General features: G+C 40.9%; 1 protein-coding gene across 3 annotated transcripts in view; it reads right to left on the bottom strand.

The window, feature by feature from the left end:
• The window catches only part of dysc (whirlin protein dyschronic), a 94,527-nt gene extending 81,637 nt beyond the window's left edge, over positions 1-12,890 (bottom strand). The window contains exon 1 of one of the 3 annotated variants that reach the window (XM_086915771.1): positions 10,695-12,890. Coding sequence is in view for 1 of the 3 variants with exons in the window: in XM_086915769.1 (XP_086771895.1) it covers positions 11,356-11,357 (2 nt within the window). In the remaining 2 variants the exon portion in view is untranslated. The remainder of the gene's footprint in view (positions 1-10,694) is intronic. The other 2 variants (XM_086915769.1, XM_086915772.1) reach the window with 2 other exon arrangements.
• Positions 12,891-12,925: the final 35 nt, after the last annotated feature.

The following is a 12,925-nucleotide window of genomic DNA, read 5'->3' as shown; positions in this document are numbered from 1 at the left end:
TCTTCAACGACTCTTCAAATTTTTTTTCTAAATCACAAGAATGTTCCCCTAAAAAAGAAAGGTGGTAACGATGGGGGGAAAAGTGTCCTGTCCAATCGATTCGTCTCTTTGACAACGAGCAAGCTTTAAACGGAACAAGAGGATCGAATCCAATTTTCCTTGCCCGTTAGCTAGCCCTCGAGGGTCAGCGTGCGCCGAGGATCAATGGGACATTCCCTGCCTAACTGTCCGACACGCATTTAGCCGACGTCCCATCCCAACATCGTCGTCCATTATCGAGGCGGACAACGAAATTAAGAGAAACGAAAGCCGAAAGCAAGAAGAAAGGCTAGGAAAAACAATGAAAACAAATTGAAAGAAAGAGAAGGTTCTATTCTATTCCGGGGAGGAAGAGAGAGGACAACAATGGGTCACTTAACGCAAGATTGAACAACGATAGACATGGAACGAAATTACCGGACATTATCGTAAATTGTGGCGTTTCCGAGAAGAGCCTTGATAATTTTCTTTTTTTTTCTTTCTTTTTTTTTTTTATGTTTTTCTCCATATGTTTCCTCCTCCGGCACGCAGATTCAAGTAAACGATTCGCTTTTCGAGACCGTGTGACAGCCTGTTGCATTCCAGATAGAATTAATTGTGCGTCCCTCTTTTCGATCACCCTTTACGACTTTATTTTTCTCTCCTATCTCTCTTGCTCTGTTTCACAGGAATTTTTTAAAAGCGCTCCTACGTATTTCGATTCTCTTTCTTCTATCCATATACTGTCTGTTTATTTATTCGTTTATTTATTTTTAAAAGTTTAGACGAATCTGTATGCACGCTTCGAAATGACGAGGTCGGATGCGCAGAGAGACTAGGATTCGGGTATCGAATCTGGGTTAAAGTTACAATAGAGCTCTCCACAGTTTCATCGTAATTAACGCGAGATTATTAATGCTACGATTCTGTTCTTCTAATTTTGCCAATGTCTGTTACGATAATTCCGAGTGAAGGGGGGATGTCGTTATTATTATAACAATACGCGTCCCGTTCAAAATAAATCAACAATAGCTCTTGATCTTTCAAAATTTCCCCAACTTTTGACCAACTCGATGAATTCGTGCTGCGTTCATTTATCTCGAATAGATTCGCAAATTCTGGCAACAATTTAATTATCGTTCCAGTTTTAGAAACGAATTTTAAAATCTAGAATCTACGATTTATTTTTAATTCTTTTTCGGGGGGAAACAGATTGATTTCGTCGTGGTTGCTCGCTACAAAAAAAAAAAAGAGGTTCTTTGTGTAAATGCATTTAGAACGAGGTTGTATCTTTTTTCATGCAAAAATCTGGTTTATTTCGTCGATATACGGGTCGAAGCGATCGCTCTATCGATGGGAAGGAGAATATAAATAATAGGAATGGAGAACAAAAGAGAGAGAGAGTTTTCAAAAAGAGCCTCGATCAGCGTGAAAACTGCACGGGATGAACAATACCTCGGTCACAGTTGGTTCGTTAACTCGATATATCAGTTGCTATTCACCCACCGCCACGTGCGAGATATAAACGTACCTCTACCCTCATGGTTCTCCATGTCACCGGGGTGGAACTAGAAACAACCAACAAATCTGTCAATGAAGTTTCTGAGCGAGCTGAGTTCCCTGCACGACACCCCTATTTTTAGATTTCAAACGGATCCATACGTGTCACTTGGAATATAGATCAATATGTCAAGTGAAAATGGCTCGGTCCATATACATGATCTCATGATGAGAACATTTCTTCTACCTTCGAATATACCCATGTATTTTTCCAGATGATTCTTCGATGAAACGAAAGAGGAATATATCCACCGGACGACAGTTGTCCAACCAATAATTCGGCAGGCGTTACATCGATCTTATTAATCCGATTAACCAATAATTCCCTAACAATTCCAAAGAACCTAATCGATACGACATAAACTAACTCGAATAATTTCGATCGATTGATAATACAAATCTACAAATACGTACAAGCAGATCCCCTTCATTTTCTGATACGATCATCCATAAACGAAAATATCTATATAACGATTCGATCACGTTCTTTCTTTCCATTCCAATTCCATTGAAATTGGCACGTAACATAATTCCACACAAGCTGAACACACTGAACGACGCCCCTAACCTCCTCTTCCTTCTTTCAGAAGAACCCCTCGCCATCGGACGGGGGCATTCCTATTAGTTATTAACGTGCTCGCCTCCCCCACCTAGTTTTTTTTTTCCACGGAAGGCGTGCTCACGCACCACGTCACAGGGATCGATCCTCGGCCACGAGGTCGAGGGCTGGAAAGTGTTACGAGAGGAGAAAGGAGAGAGAGGGAGGGAGAGAGAGAGAGAGAGAGAGAGAGAGGCGGCCCGGTCTTCCGTCAGGCGGAGGAAACGAGCCGATTCAACGCCAGAAGGCTTGGCGGACGCCTATTAGCTACCAAAAGATGGTGACGAGTTCTTAGAACGAGTTTCCACCAACGAACGTGCATCTGGGACGAGGGTGGATGATGAAAGGTCACCGGGCCACGACTCGTCTCCGTTGCTTTGCTAGAACGATTAGGGGGAGAGAGAGAGAGAGAGGGAGGGAAGAAGAACCATCTTTGTACCATCGCGTGAACAATCGAGTGAACATTTAGGAGAGAAAGATTAGGATCGGAAACGTTGGAGAACGAGAGGGTGATGTGGGCTTCATTATCGAACGTGAGGTTTGAAAGGAAGCGAAAATTAAAACGAATATCATCCGGGACTTGTTCTTGTCTCGGTCGTGTGAGACGAGTCCTTTGGAAACAGATGGATTTTTGTGCGAGTGGATGGAAACTTTTCGAGGATAGATATTTTGGTTAGATTTATCTTCGTTTCATTTTCGCGTCGTGAAAGAAGAAAATATCAATGGAACGAAAGTCTGTTAAATTAAAGCTATTTTATATTAAAAGATGAGAATATTCGCAAGAAATTGCAGGGACGAAATATATTCACAAATCCCTCTCTGCTGGTAAGTCAGCAAAATTAAAGAGTCCGTAATAAATTCGCTTGAAACCGAATCCTCGGATGGTTGGCGAAGAGATCGTGGGGGGTCTAATCAAACAGACGGCGTCACCGGTTTTCAATTAAGAAAAGAAAACAGACTTGATTTGCCTCGATTGCGAATCTTACCCTCCTGGAAAACGAAGAATCGGGTCCCAGGAGATAGCAATTAGTCCACTTCACGACGAATCGACGTTGAAAAGCTCAATCATCGCCTTTACTTTAACGTCACTTTTCACTATTTATTTCTCGAACGATCGAGGGGGAAAAAAATATTGGTATCTTGGAGGCGACTTAATCGAGGCGAAAAATAATTAAGACGTTTCTTTTCTCGAGTCAAGTCCTTTTCTGGTTAATCATAAATCCGACATTCGTTTCTTTCGCGTTGAAATTTGTAATCGAGATGTTCTTAATGATGAGACCGTGAAATAATTAGAATAATTAATCGGATATCGGGAGAAGAGTGAAACATCTTGACCGGCGAGGTATAAACTTGTGCATCGTGGCACCGCATCGAACGCCACGTCATCCAAAAAAAAAAAAAAAAGAAATCAGTGACGCCTACTTTTAGCGGGTGACCCAGAAATGGAGAAAAATTAAATTTCTCAATTTTTAAATAAAAATTTGACCACTCTATAATACGTACGACTTTGAACTAAGAAGTGCATTTGAGAGCATTGTTCTCTTTATATTTTTTTACGCGCAAACTGAACACTGCGTTGCGAGTGATTGTTGCGAGAACAACTTTCACTGTCAACAAGCAATATCCAACGATGAAAAGTAATTCTCGAGAGAAACTTTTACCTTCAAATCTATATATATGTATATAAACGATAATTTTGATATCAAAGGATATAATATCGTGATAAATTCAATTCAGAACTTTATTAATCCCGGGGGGAGAAAATAAAAATTTTGGGAAGAAGGAAGATATTCTTTCCTTCGGATTATTCATCAACACGATAGCAGAGGGGAAACAGGTTCGCCGTTAAGCGAACAAACGAAGGAGTGAAAAGGAAGAGAAGAGGGCAGGTGGAGGCATCCTCGTTCTCGACGAAAGAAAACAGAACGATTCAACATTGGAGGCTACTTAGCTACCGTGACACCAATTAAGGCTTGAAATATTGTACACACGCGGTTACACGGGCATGCAAACACCTCTAACCTAATTTGCTTGGCAAGAAGATTTCGTAAGCGATAACGTTTTGAATCGAGGGCCCTCTTAATTTGCGTATACAGACTATCAAGGCATGTAATAAAACGCGTATCGTGTCAAAAAAATTCGTCCAAGTCCTTTCCATTCTCGGGAATTTTCAACTTTTTTTTCTTTAAATCTTCTTTATTAATAGCTTTGGAAAATTCTCCTTCCGACCTCGCCATTCTCACATTTCTATTTCTTCTTTCGGATTCTGTCTTCTCTCTATTTTCAACAGTTTTGAAAATTATTCCGCCACGTTCAATATTTCCATTTCTGGTTTTTCTAAATTCTATCTCCTCTTCTTTTCTCTTTCTCTCTTTCTTTTTTTTTTTTTCTTTTATCACAGATGTTTTTAACTTTCCAAAATGGCGGGCATTTAAACGCTTCCGGCAAGCGCGTCTAGCTAATCGATTCTTCCACGGGTATTTTTCGAATGCAAAGCGTTTCCTGTCTTCTTGTGCAACGTAGTTGCAACGTACGACGATTGTCTGAAGGAATTTCAATCGAATAGCCTCGATTCGACGAAGAAAGTGGGTTTTTTTAAAAAAAAGAGCGATCCTCGAACGTGATCGCAAAATGGAATCGGTGAATCCACTCAATTCGTAGAGAAATTATAATGTTGTATCAATTCGAAGGGGATTCGCTACGAAGAATGAACTTGGTATGCAAATTATTATATACTTTCGAATTTTTCTCTACTCTGCTGAGTGCAATTAAAAAATGTTTAGAAAATCAAAAATATTTATAAATATCCAATTTTGATGAGCATGTTCGTAATAAAAATTAATTATTTTTTATTAAATACTACATTAACTCTTTCTAATCCTTTAACGAATTTGATAATCATTTATACACACATCTCAGTTTTCCGTTTCTATATTTATTTTCACTCGATACAACCCTCTTTAAAAAGACATCGAAGCACGTCCACCCAATGCTCCAGATGGCCATACATCTTCCATTCACGCGATAATCTCGAGTGCTTATTTGGTCCAAACACTTCTCCTTTTTTACATTTCTAACATCTCGAGATCGATGTTTCCCAACGTTTCTCGAATCGATATTCTGTTTCACAGTCGAATATTCTTCGAATCTAATTTTCATAAGAAGAAGACACTAAGATTCGTTTTTTTTCATTTATCAAAAATTATTTCTATATAACTGCTAATTGAGTTTTGCAATAACTATAACGATTATTATTATTATTAGGGAAAATGTTTCTATGTATGTAAAAATATATTTGAATAATTGGAAATTAAAATAGCAACCTTGTACAAAATATTTTATCCTCTTGCGATATGTATCTATATGCAATACATTACATTCGTTCTAAAAACTCGAATGGAAGTTTTTTGAATCGTTCAAAAAACGAATCGTCACTATATATACATTGATATATTAAACACTTTCAATCATCACCGAAATTCTACTCTTTCGGCGATGAAAATTACAGCACGGAGAATTATTTCGTCAATTTTCGACTTTAGAAAGAAAACGTCGAAAATCTGCAAATTCCAACGAAACGCCTGGACAAACACGGCCGGTCATTCGCCGTAATTCCACCGCTCTCGTTATCCCCGAAAATTGTTATTAGCACGCGTATCGAGGGTGCAAAAAAAGGAAAAAAAATTTACGTTCTTGCACGTCCCTCTCGAAAGGTTACGCGACGCCGTAAAACGTCTGGAAGGATAAGCAGTGGCGCGGCGGCCGTCATGAATACGTAATCGCGATACGATCAACGTCCAAAGCAATTTCGAGTAATTTTTATCGGTCGGCCGCGAGGGAATCGGCGAGCTGTGGAACGGCGAGCAGAGGGGAGAGACGAGCTCTCCTCTATGGAGTCGAGAATTCCTCTTCCAAGGGGTATACGAAACGAGCTCCGAAAATCCTGTTTTCCAACCGTGTGTTGTTGCGATTTGCAATGGAGATCAGCCGTGGATCCCTCCTATTTACATCGCTCCCTCCTACGTACAATGAATTATTCGAAATTGAGCCGTTCGTTTGAAGAAACTGCTTGGCGAACATGCCCGCCGCCAACCATCGATCGGTTTATTGCTCTAAATCGGGATATCGGGATCGGATCGGTTTGGATTAAAGGAATCGATTCGCGCGAAGGTATTAAGCTCGATTATGGCTCGAATTTATATGAGTCGCCATTTGTCCGAAGAAAGAAGAAGATATCGAGTTGCGTGGATCATCGATCGTCAAAGATTCTCGATGATTCTTTCGCGCTCTTTTCTTCGATCTCCATGAATCTTCACTCGTCCGATATTCGATCTCGTATCTGGTTTTTAAAACTCGAAAGAAACGAGACGAAGCTGCGTTATCATCAATGGATTCGAAATTGTGATAAGGGTTGTCGCTCAAACTGATGGAAAATTAATTCAATCGTGACAATCATTGTCTCCTGTTGCTCCGGAAACTCTTGGCGAAAATCGAATTTTCAACGATCAAGACCCGTTTCGCCCATGCGAGCTTTCCCTATTCGCTTTCTCTAAAATCTTTTCCATTTATAATTGACTATTTCATTTTACCTTGACGTTACGGAAACGTCAAATTCGTTCCATTTTCAGAAGAGAAAAAACCACGAGAAAAAAGGAAACGCTTTTCCTCCTACTTCAAATATCAAGGAAATTTATTGCCAAAAATTAAATTCCAAGCGTAAAAGGGTCGAAAATTCTCGGGAAGAGCACGACATGTCTCCAACGACATCGAAGCAAAAGTAGCAGAACTTTTCGGAATTTTCCACGAACCGCGATCCTGGAAAACGTTTTCCATCCACGCTCCAACCACCTTCTCCCCGACCCACTTCGCAGTCCCATCCCCTCCTCCTCCTCACGGAAAAATGAAGAAAACATTTGGCCGAATCGTCTCCATTTACAAACTCCCCCCCAACTCTCCATTCTCGGCCATCGAGCAGAAACTTCGATTAACTCCACCAATGGCGAACAGACGTTCGGGGCAATAGCTCGCTGGTGGAGCGTAGAATCGACATCCGATATGTCGCGGGATAATCGCGAATATACAAGGGTGGAACGAAAAACCATCGTGGCCATCGACAGATCTGTCAAGGATCTGGAAGCTCGACGACCAGCCCTTAATTAACACCGCGGCCAGGCCTCTGGAAAATTCATTAAAACCGAAATTCCATCGGCTGGCTCCAACACGAGCGCGTTACGACGTACGCCAATTTTCTACGCGAGTTTATAATTAGAGTTTAAAATTTAATTCGATGCCTCCCCCCCCCCCCCGTTTCTAAATTGTTCGTTCTAAATTTGATTCAAATATTTTTGCTATCTCGTTTAGGAAAGAGGCGTTCGATCGATTAATTTAAAATCCGTTTCCACGAAATTCGAATTCTTATTACGTGGATCAATTTTAATGAACTAACGAGCCAACTAACGAGTTTTAACTTTTTGAAAAGATTCAATTCGTTTGATGCGATTTTTCAAGAAACAAATTATATTATTTTTTTAGAGATTACATTCCACTCCCACTTTCTTGGATTATTGATTTGAATTATAAATCAATTTGAGAGCGAGAAATATAATTTATTGGAACGTGGCTTTGTCATCATTTCTTTTTTTTTTTTTTTTGTTAGTGAAACATGCATCCTTCTTAATAGAAATGGTTTCTTTCTGAATAAATAATAATTTAATCTTTAAAAGGGCATCGAATCAACTCGTACACCTGACAGATCGATCACACTGTACCCTCGTCGAGAGTAAACAGGTGATGAGAGAAACGGGAGCGCGCAAGGGTGGAGGCGTCGTAGGCTAATAATAAAAGCGAAGGAATGTTTCCTGTACGCGTTGGTAACGCGGAGAGGAACGATAATGGACGGTGATAAAACTGGGTGGCAATGATATGGATGATGGAGCGACGGAAGATTGGTGGAAAACAAAAGATGACGAGTACTCGTTTACGGAGCGATAAATGGAATCTCTGGGGGGTGGGTTTTCTTGTATTTAGTGCATTTCTGTAGTGCGCGATGTAGACTGTAATAGTCTGCGTTTCACGTCGTGGAACACGCGAAATTAATTAATCGATATTTTAAATGTTTAAAAGAAATTACAAATTTCTCTTTTTGAAAAACTCGTTCGAAAATACGATTATAAAAATTCTAATCTCAACAAGAGTAATTCGTAACATTTAATAAACTTCATCAATCTTACTAATTATTACTTCACTAATATAAATAATTACGTATATATAAAACTCGTTTAACTATTTTATGAACTAAATATTGATGGATTAATTTAATTAATTTACGATAACTCGGCGTATCGTACACTCTGCTCGAGTTCCCCAATTTACAATATCGAAACAACTCGTCACTTTCAAAGAAACGAATAGAAATTCACGCATTTCTATAAAACGAAATGGAAACAGACACGATAATGACGAACAATATTCAACGAGAAGAAGAAGAAGAAGAAGAAGAAGAAAATCTAAGAAACGAAGGAAATCTCGAGAGGAGAGCAGCGAATGGCGTAAAAGATGTAACAGTCGGATGCATTATCGAACGAGAACGAGAGGATGAAAAATTAACGAATATGGAGCCAGTTTCGAAACTAGGCTCGTCGAGGCTGAGCGAAAAAAACGGGGTGGGAGGCGATGTAGAAGGATGGAATAAAAATGTAAGCGGAAAACGAGTGGAGGTTATAGGGGCGGGTACGTGATGAACACGTAAAACGTGGAAAAACGTGGAAAAAACGTGGAAACACGAGGGGGCGTGCGAAGAGCGAGAGGCAGGTCTGCCACTTGACTTTGGCCAAGCGGAAGTGGCCTAGACGAAGACAAAGAGAGACGTCAGAGGGGCGAAGAGATATCAAGACGCTGGAAGATCTCGCTGGAAATAGCCATGCTATTCGTGTCGTAAGAGTCAAGAGTTTTTCTAATCTTTTGATTAAAGCAACCGACTATCCCCTTTGCGATTTTTCACATTCGATATTGAAAATCGCTGTAAATTGGCAAAAAATGCTGTATAATGGGCGTATGAAAATTGTGCAAACCTTCAAAAAAGTTCAAAGATAAAATGTTTAAATGCAATGCTTGTTGTTAGTTCAAAGCTTGGACGAATACTCGAGAATTAATCACGAGAATTAATCGTCTTATTATTCAAATAAAATTCAACAAATTATCGATAAATTAGATTAGTAGAATTATTCGTTGCAATAATTTTAACTTTAACTCCTCGACGAGATATATTGAATCAAACTTTGACCAACATTGCTCTCAATAAAACTGTAAATATCAAAATATCTCATTTTAAGAATTTGATTATCTATAACAATATCCAAGCAATGGATATCCGAGCAATTTCGCTTGCCTGATTTTATCAAAAATCGTTCGTTTTTATTTTTACATCGCATGCATCTTGCGATTTCGTAATATTCAACGAACGACACGAAAAGTTGTTAAAGGGAAATTTCCTTGTCTAAAACAAAAGAAGGAAGGATTGAAACTGACACTGCGCCGATATCAGAGAATTAAGCGCGCATCCGAGCGAAAGTTGTGTCGAACGCACGTGATCGTTGGACAAGCGGAATCTTTTTCCCTTCCCTTTTCTTTCTTTTTCTCTTCTCTTCTCCGCTTGGTAATGGAAAGCCGTTGTAAAGTAGCTTCTTTTAAATTCCCCTCTTTTTTTTCCTTTTTTTCTTTTTTTTTTCCTTTCCTCCAAAGATTGCACGGATAAGTCGTAACCGTGCTTTTTTCCCGGACACTTGTAGATTTATATGCGACACCGAGAGAACGTGGACTTTGGATCTGGTTTATAAATATTTTTCGAAGCGGTCGGCCAGCTTATCGATCTCGCCGTGGAGCGTGATGCAAGTTTTTGCATAGCGTGTGCATTCGGGTGAGGTGGAACGTTACTCGGAAAATGTGATTTTTTTAAAGCTTGCGGGGCATGAAGAGGATTATGAGCCCAAGTTGGTATGGTGGGAATTAAGGAGCTTAAAATTTTTAGTCTCGAGCTCTAGTAATCGTTATACCGAGTACAGTAGTCGAAAACTTCTTTTTCCAACGGATACAAACGTGGAGAGGAACAAGGCGATCTAAAAATTTTCCAAAAAAACCACCCGTTATTTAGATCAATTCGTGAAAACCGAACCGATTGAAAAATCGGTATAAAGTTCGTCAAAAAAAAAAAGAAGAAAGAAAAAAAGAAGGGAAAAATCCCTCAACTCTCAAAGCCAAACCACTTCAATTTGTCCGAGTACCACTCGAAGAATTCAAAACTTTCCGCATCCTAAACGAGGATAAATCTAACCGTTCGACCAAGATTCTCCTTTCTCGCGATCCAAATCCATCGAAAACCTAACAAAAGCCTAAACAACATTCAACCTAGAACCATCCTATTAAACAAGATCTCCTACCGATTCATCTCTCTCTCTCTCTCTCTCTCTGCAGAATCGCGCGAGATGGAGCACCGTTGCTCGAATCGGTTCGAGAGACTCACGTTTCTTCTCATCTCGCGTCGAATCCAGGGCCGTGCTCACGTGCGGCTGTCCGATGGTCGCACGGTCGTTGCACCTCGGGGCCTCGTTGCGGCACCAGCCTCGAGCACGTCGACGGGAAGGAGGATGATCGGCGCGAGGGCGGAGGCGAGGATGGAGCGCGACGATGTCGACACGACGGGGCGAACGACGCGCGTAACGACGACACGGAATGGCGAGCACTCGCGAAGCACACGCGAGCGACGAGCATCGCCCCAGCTCGGCACCAAGCTCACGACTGCCTCTCGAGGGCTTAGCTGGGGGTTGCTTCGACTCCGGTTCACCGGTTCAATCGGGGGATGGCCTCCCAAGTGGGAGGGAGGCACACCGCTGCCGTCTAGGGGTTGAAATTGGAAACGCGGCGCAAACTCGCCGGCGCAGTAACGGTGACGCGAGCGTTTCCGCGCGGAAACGTCTCGAACGGGGTGTTGCTCGAATAGTGTTCGTGAAATGGTTTTCCAATGGTAATTTAGTAGTTTTGCAGTTGGAACAAGTGTTGAAAGTGGTCGAAAATAATTGGATCCGCTCGTGATTTTACTCGAATGAATGAATGTTTCGTGAGTATTTGGTTAGACAGAGGATGGAAATAGTTTATGGAGTTAGTTCAGAGTCAATTTTACTTACATACTACGAGCACTTTGGAAATTTTATCTTTCGATCGATGATATATATATACGACGATTTACGTTTTAATACGTTGTTTTTATCGATGGATTTGCCGATAAATTAATTCCGTTTCCGTATGCAGCAGATTTTTAAAAATTATTGGTTACAGATGTGTCGAAAATGATAAATATGTAACGTTTGTTTAAACACAAGGTTGACACAAGAATCCTCGTTTGTACGCAGTCACTGTTGATTCAACGACGCAGTAGAAACTGACGATCACGGCCAGACACGCGATACTGGCATTAATTCTCTAAATTAAAACTGTGACGCGATACTATTGTGATGCGAGACGAACAAAGCAACGCACGAGTAAACAAGTTTCGTGATCGAACCACGAAAACCGTTCTCTTTTGTCGCGTGCTTATACACGGAAATTCATATTTTCGTGAATACATTTAATTCCTCTAAAATTTAGAATCTGAAAAAAAGGAATTTGCTCTAAGAGGAGCACTATATTATCTCGAATATTTTATGCGTATTTTAAATTCTAATAAAAATCTCTATTTCCATCAAATCACGCATCCGTATAAATTATATCGACTGACTCTCTCAAATATAATCAATCTCCAACGATCGATCCCTTAAAATAAAATAAAGACTTCGAACAAGAAAGGATGTCCTCTAACGTTCCAAATTAGCCACGCGCCATCATTAAATTATCCCCCCCTCCCAAGTAAACTCAATGCAACAAATTCAAAATCAAACAGTGCGCAACTTGGAAGGACAAGCGTGACACTCGATTCCTCCGTGATTATATTCCAAGTGATTCGCGGGTAATCACATTAACCGCGGGCGGAACACACGTGGCAAGAAACCGATACTCAGGATCAATTAAGCCTCCATCGGCATGCACGCTCGAATTCCTCCGGTTCTGACGTAAGCCTGACCTTGAGCCAGTTCGAGGAGGAGGCGGAGGAGGAATATTAGGCACGCGTGGTTAACTGCTCGGGAAAACTCGTCCCTTATCTATCTCATCGATCCTACGATATATAGGGGGTTAAACCGCCCTTCCCTTCTTTCCCCAATCATCGAATTCCATTTGTCGAAGCCATTAGCATTCGGCTCCACTCGCTTCCCTCCTCGCTTGTTTCCTTTGGTAAATATATATGAACGTGGAACACCTACCTGCACGTTCTACCGCAGTACTCGGGGTACTTGCACCCTCGGTTGCATCAACAGGTTCGCGTGCCGGATGCGCTGGCATACCGGAAGTCATCAGCAAGGCCGCACGACGACGTGGTTTTTCACGGCCTCACATGGTAACGATCTGGACATTCTCTCTCTCTCTCTCTCGCTCGCTCGCTCTCTCTCTCTCTCTCTCTCTCTCTCCTCCTTTGCACGAAACAGATTCGCACGGGTCGTAAAAGTTAGTTGTTGATAAGCATCGGATCTGGATAAGCATCGATGACACGGGGATAGATGCGAGAGGATTTTCTACGGGACGATAGAAAATAATAATTAGATTAGAATGAATTTAAGTTGCATACGATGTTAAATTATTATATTATGTGGTATAGGATAAAGG

Source organism: Apis florea, unplaced genomic scaffold (genome assembly GCF_048593485.1).
Source record: "Apis florea isolate Af1SG1 unplaced genomic scaffold, ASM4859348v1 contig_3793_pilon, whole genome shotgun sequence".
In the NCBI taxonomy this organism is placed as follows: domain Eukaryota; kingdom Metazoa; phylum Arthropoda; class Insecta; order Hymenoptera; family Apidae; genus Apis; species Apis florea.
The sequence above is the reverse complement of the archived record's forward strand: the minus strand, read 5'-3'. Positions and strand labels throughout refer to the sequence as shown.